The 16,872-nt window shown below is 50.7% G+C and overlaps 1 protein-coding gene across 3 annotated transcripts in view; it reads right to left on the bottom strand.

Annotated features, from left to right (window-relative positions):
• The window catches only part of LOC122373084 (venom dipeptidyl peptidase 4-like), a 65,664-nt gene that overhangs the window by 39,382 nt on the left and 9,410 nt on the right, over positions 1-16,872 (bottom strand). Inside the window, exon 1 of one of the 3 annotated variants that reach the window (XM_043350837.1) lies at positions 14,521-14,968. The exons of 1 other annotated variant lie outside the window; for it this stretch is intronic. In XM_043350837.1, coding sequence (XP_043206772.1) covers positions 14,521-14,559 — 39 coding nt within the window. In that variant the 5' untranslated portion in view covers positions 14,560-14,968. Of the gene's footprint in view, positions 1-5,710; positions 6,030-14,520; positions 14,969-16,872 lie in introns of those variants that run through there. One more of the 3 variants, XM_043350836.1, reaches the window with a different exon arrangement.

Below are 16,872 nucleotides of genomic sequence, written 5' to 3'. Positions count from 1 at the left end.
GCATCCGCGTACCGCGCCATGTCACCGCTGAGCGGCTCCACGGGCGGGTGGGCACGCTGTGTGCAGTTTCACCACGGGACGGGGGGCAGGTCCGGTGAGAGAGGACCGGCGTGAGACGAAAATAATGTGTATGTTCGGATCGGCAGGTTATAAGGAAATTTTGTTATGTGAATTATGGGAGTTGTATCGAAACAATCTAGGGAGTGTAGAAAATCTTACTGGAATGCTTTCTATCAAAGTGGGTCTACATTCTATACTAAATTAAAAAAAAAATCATACCGGCTAACAAGCATGATGTAAACTTAAAATAATAATTAACTCTTCAGTCTTCAAATTACCATGCCTACAGCATGTTTTAGTCAAAAAAGTAAACTGCCCTCGCGGCCTTGCTGGTTTTAACTATCTTCCCCACTCACCATTGGTAACAAATCCGTCGATCTTATCATTCCAAGACATGGCATCGCGGCCTTCACAGCACGTTGCACGACACATATTGTTTGACGCCGGGACAGAAAAAGAGATAGTCTGACTAAGAAGATGGGACGTGCATTGTTTTGTGGCGTGTGCAACGTACAAAAAGGAACGCCTTTACGGTACCTGAGCTAACGAAAGCGAAAAAGCTCTTGCACAATTCACTGATGGAGTTGTGACCCAAAGGTTCTATTCGCGAGAATCGCTTTCGATTAGTCACCAGTTGTCCTCTGAAGATAAAACCTCCCCCGAAGCTTTAACAAAGGGATCGGGGCCTTGGTCTTTGTAAAATGTTTATGTATACCTGACCTCCCAGCCGGTCAAACTTACAACTTGGAACTGTAAAATGCCCACGCCCTACTCCTCTCTAGGCTGATGAGTTCCGACGCGGAAGCTACCATGAGTAATTTAACTTTTCGTGAGTGAATGAGCAGGCTTAACAAAGGCTCTGTCAGTCTACGTTTCAAAGTTGGATGTTGAAGCCCTGGCTCGATCAAGCCACTGTGAACTTCTCCAGACGCATCACGGTGATTTCAAGTTTGAAACAGGACGTAGTCGTAATTTTATCTTACAGACGTAAATGCTCATGAGAGCTGGTTACGAAGCGGAAAGTTTTATATTGACAGATGAATAGAAGTTTGGTTGGTTTGGTGTGGTGTGGTTTGGTGGTTTGGTGAGTTTAGTTTTTAAAGCTTGATTGTGTGATTTAAATTAGCCACCTGTTTAGTGGTAGGTAGGTAATAGGTCAGTAGGTAGGCATTATATATGGATTCACGGGCGTAGGAACGTCATGAAAAGTGGGTGGGCCACCCTGTCAAGGGGCCTCCTTTTCCAGGGGGCCTCCTATTTTCAGGGGCCTCCAACTTTTGCCTCGTCCTGCTGGCTGCTTTCAAGTATGACCTCCAAATCTAGCTTCTGAGATCGGGCAGATGTACCCAGGGGCGTAACCGCTTAACCCTATTCCTGGCGGGCTCCGCCGGGACAAGAAACTGGCGGGGGGGGGGGGCCGATTCGCCCCCCCCCCCCCCTGAGATCTCGAGAACGAAGCAACATAGCGACAAGCGGTAAACGGCATCGGATACGCATGGACAAGGTCTACAATTTTTACTAAGGTCATTTTCAGGTCAGGTCAAAGATGACGTCACAGGGGTCGAAAAAGTCAAAATGGCGGCGCTAGATATGGAGAGAGTTTTTCTCGAATAACTTTCGAATTAGTCAAGATAGGAACAAACTAAGGGCATCATCGTGATCCTCTCGTCAATCCGCATCGAATGATATATATGTTGACCTCGAAAGGTCAAGGTCAAAGGTTGACCTCAGGTCACGTGACCTCGAGGTCATCATGTATATCATTCGATGCGTCTTGACGAGCTGAACACAATGAGACCATCCACGCGTCTGTATCTTGTTCCTGTACGGAGTTATTGGCCAAAAACCTTTGGTGACCTTTGATGACGTCACATGACCTCACAGCTGCCCAACAGCAAAACAGACCTCAAGGTAGTGAAGGTTGATCGTATATGAAGTCATGTATGGTATATGGGGCCATTCCGACCCGTTTTAGTGGTAAAAACAGGGAGTTGATTTTTCCCCCATTGACTTATAATGGGGAGGTCGCGAAACTGACCTGACCTTAGGTCACCGATATCAAAATTCCGAGATATACAAATTGCACATACTGGTACCCTAACTAAAGCCTGAAGAGAAGAAATTGATCGGTCAAAAACTCTAGCTCTGGCGTGATTGCAAACTTTTCTGAGGTAGGGTCACCAAACCGCCTCTGGTGACCTGACCTGAGGTCAGATCAACTCAAAATTTTCAGACATGTTGCGTAGAAGCCTTTTAGGAAAAGTCAGAAAATTTGAGCTTCCTGGCTCAACGCGTTTGGGAGAAATAACCAAAAAACCTCAGGGGGGGGGGGGGCTCCTGAGGCCCCCCCCCGCCAGGAATAGGGTTAAGCGAACAACGCAGAAAGTCCGCACCATTTTTAAAACTTATTCCCCCTCCGATTTTTTTAGGATGTATTTGCCGCAAACGGCGCATGACCCCTGAAAACCCCTACACAAATGTCTTCCTCGTTTCCCAGGTGCCCCCATTAGCTTCATAGGCGCCCTCTTTGGCATATAAGCGCCCTATGTATAGTCATCAGAGACATCCCTAAATGTCCCACAGTCGCCCCATTGTCGCATACAATGTGCGCTTATCATAGGCGTCTCTCTTTTATGGATACTTGAAGGCACCTCTCTTTGCCATGCCGGCGCCCCTGTTTCTTATGAATGCACCCCCATGGCATTGATCAATTGCAATTTGCAAACCTCTATTGCATGTGGACGCCCATATATGTAGGCCTCAGAGGCGCCCCTCTTTCGCATTGAGGCGCCCCTATGGGCTTCATAGGCGCCCCTATATTGCATGTAGGTGCCCTACTGTCTCAGAACCGCTCCCCTTTGGCATGGAGACGTCCATCTTTCGTACGGAGGAGCCGCTGTGGTTCTTAGAGACGGCATGGTGCTCCCAGACGCAGATGGGGCTCTCGGAGTCGACAGTGTGGGACCTTCAGTCGCTGATGGGTGCCCGCCAGATGTGGACCCTCGGAGACGCCGGTATGGGGCCCTCAGAGATGCCGGTATGGGCCCTCAGAGATGTCGGTATGTGGCCCTTAGAGACACCGGTGTGGAACCCTCAGATACTTCAGTGTGAAGCCCTTACAATTGCTGGTGTGGAGCTATGAATGCGCTGGCTTAAATCCCTCAGAGGCCGCTACATGGACATAAGAGCTCAGTGAGAGCTTGTGTGGTGCCTTCAGTGGCCTTGTGGAGCCGTTAGACATCAACATGGTGCTCTCAGAAGCTGGTGAGTCCTCAGAGTCACCGGTGTGGGGCCTTCAGAGCTCCGAGATACTGGTGTGGGGCCCTCAGAGGTGTCGGTGTGGGTCCTTCAGATGTACCTATAGAGCCTTGAGATGCACAGGTGTGGTGGCCCACAGAGGCGCCGGTGTGGGGCCCCCAGAGCCACCGATATAGGGCCCTAAGAGACACTAGTATGACCCTCAAAGGCGCCGCTGTGTGGTGCTCATAAACACTGGTGTGGAGCCATCACAGGCGGGTGGAGCCGTTAGAGGCCGGAAAGGGCCCTTAGATGCCTACAAGGAGCCTTCAGAAGCCGGCGTGGCACGTGGGGATAAGCGTGTCTACTTAGGAGCCCTTGAGGTGCTCTCATGAGCTCTGTGGGGCCCTACCGAGCCGAAATATGGCCACGGCCAGTTGCCGCCGCATGGCTCTTCGGACTATCATTCTCAGGGGCCTCATCTGCCTAGTTTGAATAGAAGGGCCTCTCAGACCATCAGTCACAGGGGCCTCATCTGCCTAGTTTGAAAAGAAGGGCCTCTCAGACCATCAGTCTCATGGGCCTCCTCTGGCTAGTATAAATAGAAGGGCCTGTTAGACCATCAATCCTAGGGGGCCAGGGGCCTCCTCTGGTTAGTATAAATATGTAGAAGAGCCTCTCAGACCATTAATCTCAGGGGGCTCCTGTGGACAGCATAAATAAAAGGGCCTCTTAGACCATCAGTCTCGGGGGGCCTCCCTAGAAAAGTGTAAATGTGGATAGAGGGCCCCCTCAGATTCATTAGGAGTGGACCTCTCTGACTATCAGTCTCAGGGGCCTCTTGTGGCCAGTATGAATATAAGAGCCTCTCAGACTATCGGTCTCAGGGGTCTCTTCTGACTAGTGTGGATAGAGGGCCCTCCCAGACCACCGGTTTCAGGGGCCTCCAGTGGCCAGTTATATGAACAGAAGGGCCTCACAGCCACCAGCCTCGGGGGCCTCTTCTGACTGGTGTGAATATGAGGGCCTCTCATACCATCAGTCTCAGGGGCCTCCTCTGCCTAGTGTGAATATAAGGGCTTCCCAGGCCATCAGTCTCAGGGGACTCTTCTGACTGGTGCCGGATTGAGGGACCTCCCAGACCGAAAGTTTTGGGGGTCTCCTGTGGCCAGTATAAATAGAAGGGCCTCTCAGTCCATCAGTATCATGGGCCTCTTCTGCCTGGTGTGATTATAAGGGCCTCTCAGGTCATCAGTCTCAGGGGCCTCCTCTGACTACTGTTTAGAATTTAGATGGATAGGCCTCCCAGACCATCAGTCTCAGGGGCCTCTTATGACTATTGAGGATAGAGGGGCCTCCTCTGACTAGTGAGGGTAGGGGGCCTCGGCTAGACCGCCAGTGTCAGGGGCCTAAATTTATTCTGACTAGTGTGGATGGAGGGGTCTCCCAGACCACCAGTCTCAGACCTCTGACTAGTGTGGATAGAGGGGCCTCCCAGACCGCCAGTGTCAGGGGCCTCCCCAGACCAGTGTGGATATTGGGGCCTCCTCAGATCCACTAGGGCCTCTCAGGCCATCAGTCTCAGGGGCTTCAACTGACAAGTATGAACAGAGGGCCTCCTTGGATCCATCACGGCCCCTTGGAGTCCGTGCGTGGGGATTCGTGGAACTTATTTTTACCGGGTTTGTTTATTCTGGAAGGTGACGACGTCCTCTCAAATCGAGGAGAGGGGCCTCGAGTAAAAAGTGGGTGGGCCAAAACACATGGTTGGCCCCCCCCCCCCCCCCCACCTCGAAAAGTGGGTGGGCACTTGCCCACCTGGCCCCCCCTGTTCCTACGCCTATGTATGGATTGAAAAGTCAGATGTCGAAACAGGCGGACGCAATGCAGCTGCATCGCTGGCAATACAACCTAAATGCAGGTTCAAATATCTCTCAGCACCTGTTTCCGTGCAAAAGAAAAGCAGCTGTCTCAAATGAAATCACATAATCTCTTTTAGAATCACCTGATACGCATCTCAATAGGTATGGCTAGACCAGAATCATTTAGATTCGAGTCATTCCTACAGCTCACTTCCAACGAATTCCATGGAGTTTAATCGCCCACACATTGCACAACGAACATTGGACAAAAATCCTTCCCGGGCCCTAACACACGGACCGCTAGCTGGCAGCCCGTCACCACCTAATTCGGCCACGGTTCGAGCACCGCAGCGGACTGCAGCGGTGGCAGTTCGCAGCTGCAGAATGGCCAGCGTGCCGACCTGGTCCCACGGCCGCCCCAGGCAGCTCGCCCGCGGCACACCCGTCCGCTACCACCCGGCCGGCGGGCGGCAGGCCTCCAGTCGACCCACATTGGCCCGCCCCCGCCCCCGCCCCTGGAAACTCGGTCCAGGCAACAACTCGAAACTCACCTGCTCACTCTTCCCCAGGTCATAGCTGCCTCTCTTGTCGGCCATGACTGGTAGGCCGGCCAACCCCGGTCAGGTCGGGTTAGTCCAGGTCACCCCGGTCACAACAGTCCGAACGACAAGCAGCGGCTGGTAGAGCACGCGGATATCTTTGAGATGTCACCACACCACCGATATCCTCTACCCTATCCACCGCCTCCAACAGTCCCTCACTCCGGCGCCAGCGCCGTTTAGTCAATGGGTCTCTGTGTCAGTCGTCCTATAACGGACCCGCACGCTCCGACCGCCTTCCCCGCTGCCGCCCCAGCGACGCGCGCGACTCGACTGACGGGCCGCGAACCGAGCTAGCACGACCGGCGCGCCGCTCGGACCCAGTGACGTCATCATCCACCGCCCCGGGGCCGGGTGGAGGGCAGTGGAGGACGTGATGGGACTGAGTACGAGCTGAGTGGACCGGGAGTAAATAGTGTAGTGAAGCCATGCACTCTTTGACCTCAGGTTGATGCAATATTTATTGAGAGATCGCAGTCTCGAATGCCGTCGAGGAGATAGACGAGCTAACTTGATGAAGAGGGAGAGGATGAGAGTGTTACACAAAATAGGAAAAAAGAAAGAGAGGAAAACAGAAAACAGGTAATATACCTACTGAAGAAGACAAGTATAAGGTAAGGCCTTGAAAAGAACCTGGAAGCTGATAAGAAAATGACAAAAAAAAATCACCAAAAACCATCTACGCATTTTGATGGAAGCTCTGACAAACATCTTTTTTAATAACTTTGACAAACATAAGTTATTTTTCCTGCGTAGTCAATAGTCATCCACCAGAGTAGTGCCTTCACTATAAGGACCAGGCTATATCGGTAGCGGCTGACCCGATGTCCGTCAAGACAGCCCATATTCAGCCCAGATTCAGCCCGGATTCAGCCCAGATTCGGGACACCTCCGATCAAGCTGAAACTCGCACACAATGTAGGCCATGACATGCCCAATCCACAGTCCAAGTCATTCGGTGGCACTCCCAGCCGTTTGACCTACAGAGGTCAGCAAATGTCACGTGGCCCAAATTTGCACAGCAGATTGTGGCCCACCCAGTAAAGCTAGAGCGCTAAAAATGGCACCAATCGACTCGCCAGCATCTAATCTTACTTTCCCAACACTCATTTGACCTCTCAAGGTCATGCGATGACCTAAGGTCATTTGTGGGCTATGTCGAAAATACACTTGCACAGCAGTTTTCGAGTAGATGGATTGACCGAATTCCAAATCAAAGCACATCATCGGGTAGCACATAGGTCGTAGTAACTTTCCTTAAAAACCACTTTTTGATATGTGACCCCGTTTGACCTCGGCAGGTCAAAATGTGCAAATAAACGACACTCAATACGTCGCAGCCCGGATTCAGCCCAGAATCGGGACACCTCCGATCAAACTGAAAATCGCACACAATGTAGGCCATGACATGCCCAATCCACAGTCCAAGTCATTCGGTGGCACTCCCAGCCGTTTGACCTACAGAGGTCAGCAAAGGTCACGTGGCCCAAATTTGAACAGCAGATTGTGGCCCACCCAGAACAGCTAGAGCGCTAAAAATGGCACCAATCGACTCGCCAGCATCTAATCTTACTTTCCCAACACTCATTTGACCTCTCAAGGTCATGCGATGACCTAAGGTCATTTGTGGGCTATGTCGAAAATACACTTGCACAGCAGTTTTCGAGTAGATGGATTGACCGAATTCCAAATCAAAGCACATCATCGGGTAGCACATAGGCCGTAGTAACTTTCCCCAAAAACCGCTTTTCGATATGTGACCCCGTTTGACCTCGGCAGGTCAAATGTGCAAATAAACGACACTCAATACGTCGCAGCCCGGATTCAGCCCAGATTCGGGACACCTCAGATCAAGCTGAAAATCGCACACAATGTAGAACATGACATGCCCAATCCACAGTCCAAGTCATTCGGTGGCACTCCCAGCCGTTTGACCTAGAGAGGTCAGCAAAGGTCACGTGGCCCAAATTTGCACAGCAGATTGTGGCCCACCCAGTAGAGCTAGAGAGCTAAAAATGGCACCAATCGACTCGCCAGCATCTAATCTTACTTTCCCAACACTCATTTGACCTCTCAAGGTCATGCGATGACCTAAGGTCATTTGTGGGCAATGTCGAAAATACACTTGCACAGCAGTTTTCGAGTAGATGGATTGACCGAATTCCAAATCAAAGCACATCATTGGGTAGCACATAGGCTGTAGTAACTTTCCTTAAAAACCGCTTTTCGATATGTGACCCCGTTTGACCTCGGCAGGTCAAAATGTGCAAATAAACGACACTCAATACGTCGCAGCCCGGATTCAGCCCAGATTCGGGACACCTCCGATCAAGCTAAAAATCGCACACAATGTAGGCCAAGACATGCCCAATCCACAGTCTAAGTCATTCAGTGGCACTCCCAGCCGTTTGACCTACAGAGGTCAGCAAAGGTCACGTGGCCCAAATTTGAACAGCAGATTGTGGCCCACCCAGTAAAGCTAGAGCGCTAAAAATGGCACCAATTGACTCGCCAGCATCAAATCCTACTTTCCCAACACTCATTTGACCTCTCAAGGTCATGCGATGACCTAAGGTCATTTGTGGGCTATGTCGAAAATACATTTGCACAGCAGTTTTCGAGCAGATGGATTGACCGAATTCCAAATCAAAAGACACCATCGGGTAGCCCATAGGCCGTAATAACTTTCCTTAAAAACCGCTTCTCGATATGTGACCCCGTTTGACCTCGGCAGGTCAAAATGTGCAAATAAACGACACTCAATACGTCGCAGCCCGGATTCAGCCCAGATTCGGGACACCTGTGATCAAGCTGAAAATCGCACACCGTGTAGGCCATGACATGCTTAATCCACAGTCCAAGTCATTCGGCGGCACTCCCAGCCGTTTGACCTACAGAGGTCAGCAAAGGTCACGTGGCCCAAATTTGCACAGTAGATTGTGGCCCACCCAGTAGAGCTAGAGCGCTAAAAATGGCACCAATCGACTCGCCAACATCTAATCTTTCTTTCCCAACATTCATTTGACCTCTCAAGGTCATGCGATGACCTAAGGTCATTTGTGGGCTATGTCGAAAATACACTTGCACAGCAGTTTTCGAGTAGATGGATTGACCGACTTCCAAATCAAAGCACATCATCGGGTAGCTCATAGGCCGTAGTAACTTTCCTTAAAAACCGCTTTTCGATATGTGACCCCGTTTGACCTCGGCAGGTCAAAATGTGCAAATAAACGACACTCAATACGTCGCAGCCCGGATTCAGCCCAGATTCGGAACACCTCCGATCAAAATGAAAATCGCACACAATGTAGGCCATGACATGCCCAATCCACAGTCCAAGTCATTCGGTGGCACTCCCAGCCGTTTGACCTACAGAGGTCAGCAAAGATCACGTGGCCCAAATTTGCACAGCAGATTGTGGCCCACAAATGACCTTAGGTCATCGCATGACCTTGAGAGGTCAAATGAGTGTTGGGAAAGTAAGATTAGATGCTGGCGAGTCGATTGGTGCCATTTTTCGCGCTCTAGCTTTACTGGGTGGGCCACAATATGCTGTGCAAAGTTGGGCAACGTGACATTTGCTGACCTCTGTAGGTCAAACGGCTGGGAGTGCCACCGAATGAATTAGACTGTGGATTGGGCATGTCATGGCCTACATTGTGTGCGATTTTCAGTTTGATCGGAGCTGTCCCGAATCTGGGCTGAATCCGGGCTGCGACGTATTGAGTGTCGTTTATTTGCACATTTTGACCTGCCGAGGTCAAACGGTGTCACATATCGAAAAGCGGTTTTCAAGGGAAGTTACTACGTCTTATGGGCTACCCGATGTTGTGTTTTGATTTGGAATTCGGTCAATCTATCTACTCGAAAACTGCTGTGCAAGTGTATTTTCGACATAGCCCACAAATGACCTTAGGTCATCGCATGACCTTGAAAGGTCAAATGAGTGTTGGGAAAGTAAGATTAGATGCTGGCGAGTCGATTGGTGCCATTTTTAGCGCTCTAGCTCTACTGGTTGGGCCACAATCTGCTGTGCAAATTTGGGCCACGTGACCTTTGCTGACCTCTGTAGGTCAAACGGCTGGGAGTGCCACCGAATGACTTCGACTGTGGATTGGGCATGTCATGGCCTACATTGTGTGCGAGTTTCAGCTTGATCGGAGGTGTCCCGAATCTGGGCTGAATCCGTGCTGCGTCGTATTGAGTGTCGTTTATTTGCACATTTTGACCTGCCGAGGTCAAACGGGGTCACATATCGAAAAGCGGTTTTTAAGGAAAGTTACTACGGCCTATGGGCTACCCGATGATCTGCTTTGATTTGGAATTCGGTCAATCCATCTACTCGAAAACTGCTGTGCAAGTGTATTTTCGACCTAGCCCACAAATGACCTTAGGTCATCGCATGACCTTGAGAGGTCAAATGAGTATTAGGAAAGTAAGATTAGATGCTGGCGAGTCGATTGGTGCCATTTTTAGCGCTCTAGCTCTACTGGGTGGGCCACAATCTGCTGTGCAAATTTAGGCCACGTGGCCTTTGTTGACCTCTGTAGGTCAAACGGCTGGGAGTGCCACCGAATGACTTGGACTGTGGATTGGGCATGTCATGGCCTACACGGTGTGCGAGTTTCAGCTTGATCAGAGGAGTCCCGAATCTGGGCTGAATCAGGGCTGCGACGTATTGAGTGTCGTTTATTTGCACATTTTGACCTGCCGAGGTCAAACGGGGTCACATATCGAAAAGCAGTTTTTAGGGAAAGTTACTACGGCCTATGGGCTACCCGATGATGTGCTTAGATTTGGAATTCGGTCAATCCATCTACTCGAAAACTGCTGTGCAAGCGTATTTGCGACATAGCACACAAATGGTCACATATTAGGTCATCGCATGACCTTGAGAGATCAAATTAGTGTTGGGAAAGTAAGATTAGATGCTGGCGAGTCGATTGGTGCCATTTTTAGCGCTCTAGCTCTACTGGGTGGGCCACATTCTGCTGTGCAAATTTGGGCAACGTGACCTTTGCTGACCTCTGTAGGTCAAACGGCTGGGAGTGCCACCGAATGACTTGGACTGTGGATTGGGCATGTCATGGCCTACATTGTGTGCGATTTTCAGTTTGATCGGAGCTGTCCCGAATCTGGGCTGAATCCGGGCTGCGACGCATTGAGTGTCGTTTAATTGCACATTTTGGCCTGCCGAGGTCAAACGGGGTCACATATCGAGAAGCGGTTTTTAAGGAAAGTTACTACGGCCTATGGGCTACCCGATGATGTGCTTTGATTTGGAATTCGGTCAATCCATCTATTCGAAAACTGCTGTGCAAGTGTATTTTCGACATAGCCCACAAATGACCTTAGGTCATCGCATGACCTTGAGAGGTCAAATGAGTGTTGGGAAAGTAAGATTAGATGCTGGCGAGTCGATTGGTGCCATTTTTAGCGCTCTAGCTCTACTGGGTGGGCCACAATCTGCTGTGCAAATTTGGGCCACGTGACCTTTGTTGACCTCTGTAGGTCAAACGGCTGGGAGTGCCACCGAATGACTTGGACTGTGGATTGGGAATGTCATGGCCTACATTGTGTGCGAGTTTCAGCTTGATCGGAGGTGTCCCGAATCTGGGCTGAATCCGTGCTGCGTCGTATTGAGTGTCGTTTATTTGCACATTTTGACCTGCCGAGGTCAACCGGGGTCACATATCGAGAAGCAGTTTTTAAGGAAAGTTACTACGGCCTATGGGCTACCCGATGATGTGCTTTGATTTGGAATTCGGTCAATCCATCTACTCGAAAACTGCTGTGCAATTGTATTTTCGACATAGCCCACAAATGACCTTAGGTAATCGCATGACCTTGAGAGGTCAAATGAGTGTTGGGAAAGTAAGATTAGATGCTGGCGAGTCGATTGGTGCCATTTTTAGCGCTCTAGCTCTACTGGGTGGGCCACAATCTGCTGTGCAAATTTTGGCCACGTGACCTTTGTTGACCTCTGTAGGTCAAACGGCTGGGAGTGCCACCGAATGACTTGGACTGTGGATTGGGCATGTCATGGCCTACATTGTGTGCGAGTTTCAGCTTGATCGGAGGTGTCCCGAATCTGGGCTGAATCCGGGCTGAATCTGGGCTGAATATGGGCTGTCTTGACGGACATGCTGACCCGACCGGTCCGGCGGCGGCCGACCCGCTCCCCGCCGTATAGTGTTTCGTAAGTTGCCGGCCCCTCGGTCACGTCCTCACAAAGGTGGCTGACCGGGGCAGGGGTGCCTCTCGTCCACTGGACGAAAGGTGAGCGGAGCGGGCAATCCTTGCGTCACACACCAGAGAGACAATACAGGGAGTGAGAGGGATATAACCCAATCCTCATGGACAACCGGGCCAGGTTACTAATGATGTGCTATAGACCGGTTATGTGGTCATTAGTTATAACTTATATTGCTCTGCTAGCTTCCATGGAGCAATTACAGGTGCAAATGAGCAGACTGACAGAGCCAGTAACTAGCCAGACTTCTCAATTATCGGCCCATATTGTTTTACTTTTTTGCTACAGGTCGCCTTTCTTTGAAGAAATCAGCCAGCTTTGTTCCCAGCTCGATTGAGCACGGCGGCAAACGGAAAGCTCAGACGAGATAGAAAACAACACCTGTAACAGCGTTAAGTCCTCTTTTCAATGGCCATTTGTTGTAAATATAATGGAGTAACAATGAAGCAGATTGTTGCTGTCCATATCTTACGTCCAATGCCTCCCCTTCCCACTATGACCCATTCTCTCTTCACCCCACCGTCCCCACATCTCTCTTCCGGGTCCTTCCGCTCTGCACAGCCGCGCCGCGCCGGCCGCGTGTCACATTCGCCGTGATGTGCAGAGCGGCGTGCACAAATTGGCGGCGTGCACGGCAGACCGTGATGTATCGCGCACAGAGCCATCCGCACTGCTGTGCCACTCTGCGCTACTCCGCCGAAGAAAGTGGTTTGACGGCTCGACAGTTGGCAGGCCGTGACAGCTGGGCCGAGCAGACAACCATGACATCCTGTGGCAGATTGGGTGACAGACGGGCTCGGGCGGCCCGTGGGAATCTGGATCAGCTTGGTTATACAGCAGCCATCCTAAGGTAGAGATGCCGGGCGACGACAGAAAGAATGGTCGATGATACAAAAGGTTTCCAGGTGGCTTTAGGGCGATCGGAGATAAGGGAGTTTATAGGCGGGGGGGGGGGGGTCGGATTTCGGGTTCACTTCACGCCCGGAATACAGCCACTCGCAGACTCAATATAGCCTCTCTTGAGCTACCTCCAGCATTTGACCTCACCAGCCCCGATCGAAGCTTGTCTACTTATATCGAACTACCGGGTGACCCTGCATCCTCACGGGCCACTTTTTACATCCCTTCCCCGCTAAGGTGATCGGGAACTAAACACCTCCACTTGCATTGCAACCGGGCGACCGCGGTCCGCCTAGTAGCTATAGGCTGCCGTCTCGGCCGTCCAGGGGGGGGGGAGGAGGCACCGGTCGAAGTGGTCATCAACTGGTCACCCTTGACATGTGACTGGTACGACACACTGACAGATAAGGCTAGTACCCGGACGGCACACATGACCAACCGACCGGCGTCGCTGCAGCCGCCTTCCGTGAACTGATCGCGGCACTGGGAAGCCCCAACAGACCGGGTAGAAGTGGCGATGTTTTCACAAGGACGCGTGGGTACAACTTTCTATTTTTATAATAAAAAAGCATGTGTGTCACAAGCATATTGATAGGAGGTAGGTACTGACGTTTTGGTTATCGAAATATTAAAATATTTGCAATGGCGTGAGCTGAATGCATACCTACATTTGAAACATCGGAAAGTGCAATATTTAGGCTTCACGAAACTGTTGAACAGATTGGCAGCAAACAGAGAACTTCGGCAAAAGATATTGTCTCATTGTCACGTCTTTTGACAGAATCAAGCGTTGAGCATGCCTAGAACTGAAGAAGAATATCACAGCTCTGTCAGATGTCAGAAGAAAGAAAAAAACGGGAATATTGGTCTTGGTCGAATTTCCTGAGAGTACATTGCGCAGCTGACTGGGCGAGGTGTTTCACCATAAACGCCATTACGTAACAACCATTCGTAGATTCTGAGACGGTGAAAAACAATATGAGCTTTTTGAATATTACCTAGCCTCCGCGCTCGTGTGCACACCAAGCCAGATCCAGGGCGGATCGAGGAAGACGGGACGGGTCACGCCGATGCCGAAGCCTGAAATAGGATATTGGCAAATAGTGACTGACATTTGAAGAGACTTTTTAACTTCTAGAAATTAAGTGCTGCATTTTATGTTGCAATGAGGTCTAATTTCCGGACGACCCAAATCCAACCCAAATCCAGAGGCAGCACAGCAACGCGTGCTTTCCAACCAATTGGTTCGTTGCGGCTTTTACCGCTAGGTGACAGGAATAGGCGTTATAGGTGACGCCACTAGTCATGCACCCACTAGCACTGCAAGCTCCACATCGTAACGTCCATCACCATGATTCCCGTAACCGGTTGGACCATCCCGGCAATAAAACCCAGCTAACATACTCCCAGGACCTAGCTCGGCACGTTTCTAAGTACTCTCTGAGCGGCGAAACATCAGGGAGTCATCAGCTGTCGTGGTGAGGCAGCGAGAGATACGGCACTACCTTCCAGCACTGGGGTCGGACCTCTTGCGAATACGGTAACTGACTAACTGGGTGGCAGTGGGACGACGTTCCGTGGAACCTGCACGTCTGCAGGGAGCCCTTACCTGGGGTATGAACGGCTGGTGCTCGAACACGTCCGGCATTTCAGAAGAGTAGTTCACAAAATTACAACAGGGTTGCCACTCTACAGCGGTTTACTGGTCAGGAAACCGACTGGTTACCGGCTGCTTCCCGCGGGTTACCGGTGGCGAATTACCGGCAGGTCATTTGTGACTGGTACCTGCACCAGCGGTGTCACTGCATCAGTCACTTTTAAAGCACTCTGCAGTCTGCACTATGAACAATTGAACACACCAGCCGACCGACTGGCCGGCCGCGCCGGCTAAGCCCCACCGCTCACTGCCAAACTGCCCTCGCGGCGCGACACGAGCGTTTCCCAACCGACCACCGACTGACCCCGAGGGCCTGCGTGGGTCACTCGCTACTAAATGACCTTTGACCCGCAGAGGACCACGCCACGCGCACCGCACGACTCTGACCACCCCGCACTGTGGGGAGCCTGCGAAACGGCACGACAGCGCGCATGCTGTCAACTGTCGGTATTAGGTCAGAGAGCTGTCAGAAGCTGAACTGACGCGAGGATGTGACGTCAGTGACATGTCGACCACGTCAGCATGACAGTGTCATAGAGCGGTGGAGGCTGTCAGAAGCTGTGAGCCGGGTCGGCAAAACTGTCAACATGACAGCGGCAGGAGCAGTAGGTAAACGGGAACTGTCACATGCGCGAGCGACAACTCACAATGCAAGGGTGTTTGATGGTCTCTGACTCACTTCGGACAGTTGGTTGACTTTGAAAATCCTCGCTTTATCCTCGACCGAAATAAGCACTGTACCTGACAAATCATAAGGATGATTCATTCGTGCTTGGGAGTTAAGTAAACCGTTATAATATGAATGTCATGTCAGTTGTCAATTTGCCACGTCACATGCTTATTGTTTACTGTGTGATATAGAAAAAGTACACGAGGCGGAAAATGTGAGGTGCCACGACGATTAACCGGTTATGTCTGATCATGGTCTGATGTCTCAGTGCAGTGTTCAGCTCAACTGACAAAGCAGATAGCGAAAGAGCCAGCAGATGGAGTTGCGGAAACAGACGAAAATAGCGGCAGAGAGACGAGGACGAATCGTGGAGAGTCGAGACGGACGGTGGATGCCGAACGGCGATTGTATAGAAATTAGAATACAATGAAATTATTAGTAACTTGAATAGTGGCCCGTTGTCGATCGCCCACGGTCCATCCAGCGTCCATCCCCGACCTACAGGCCTAGCACATGGGCCGTGGCTTTGTTATATAGTCAACTTAACCCTCGCATGTGTAGGAGGGGGGGGTCGGATGGACCCCCCCATGGTTTTTTGCGAATAACTCGCGTAAAAAGCGGCCGATCGCACCGAAACTTTCAGTACCCTCACATTGATCAATTTTACACCTACCCTGAAAATTTCATGACCCTGACCCAAATGACCTTTGACCTGTGACCTCTTTTCCGAGACCATGTTTGGCCGGAATCGCGATTCGGCGTATGTCGGCTCGCATTAGCCGCGCGTTTGCAAGCTTTTCGTGGTTTCAAACGTTCAAACATGTGATTTGATGTTGCTTCCATGCATTAGGGTGGGTGTCAAGGTCACCTGAAGGTCAGGTCAGGTCATTGACCTTTGGTGACCTCGGGTGACCTCGGTTCACTTTTTCGAGCTGTACATGTTTCTAGGCTTTTTTTGGAGCTGAATTCGAATTTAGCAACCATTTGAACATTTACGAAGTAGTTTTGGTGCCTTCGTAACATGTTACGAAGCTGTCAGAGGCGGTTGACACGTACTACGAATACCCGTCACGACGCCTACTGGTTGACCTGACCTGACCTGACCCGACCTGGTCTAAATGCTTAAAGACATCATCTGTGATCAAAACTAACACGATATTCGTGATCAGCACCCCGAAAAACCCCTTAGCAGCCACACTTTACGACTTTCTATTTTTCTAACAGGTCCCGATTTTCCCGACTTTGGGTCATTGACCTGACCTGGAAGGTCAACCAACTGAATCAATGACTAGCAATGGAATGGGTAGCAGCTTCTGATTTGTGCAATAGCTTCCAAAATTTGTGTATCATGGCATACAGGTATCTAGAATACAATGAAAACTAATAATTTCATTGTATTATATACCCTTTATAAATTTCGTCCAAATCTGACCTCCAAAGATTTCAAGCATGATCGATAAATGTTCGGAAATAACCGCTAACAGCCGCCACATGTCTGGCAGTGCATTTCGGTTCGATTAGTTGCTGTCCAATGCAGTATGTGATCGCTGGTAAATGGTCGGCGGCCACCGGAAGACCTGCTGGCAACAGGACCGTCAACTGCAGCCACGGTCGCCAGAGGGGATGCATGTCGG

Source organism: Amphibalanus amphitrite, unplaced genomic scaffold (assembly GCF_019059575.1).
Source record: "Amphibalanus amphitrite isolate SeventyFive unplaced genomic scaffold, NRLGWU_Aamphi_draft 001441F_arrow, whole genome shotgun sequence".
Taxonomy (NCBI): Eukaryota; Metazoa; Arthropoda; class Thecostraca; order Balanomorpha; family Balanidae; genus Amphibalanus; species Amphibalanus amphitrite.
This window is presented reverse-complemented; position numbering and strand designations above follow the sequence as displayed.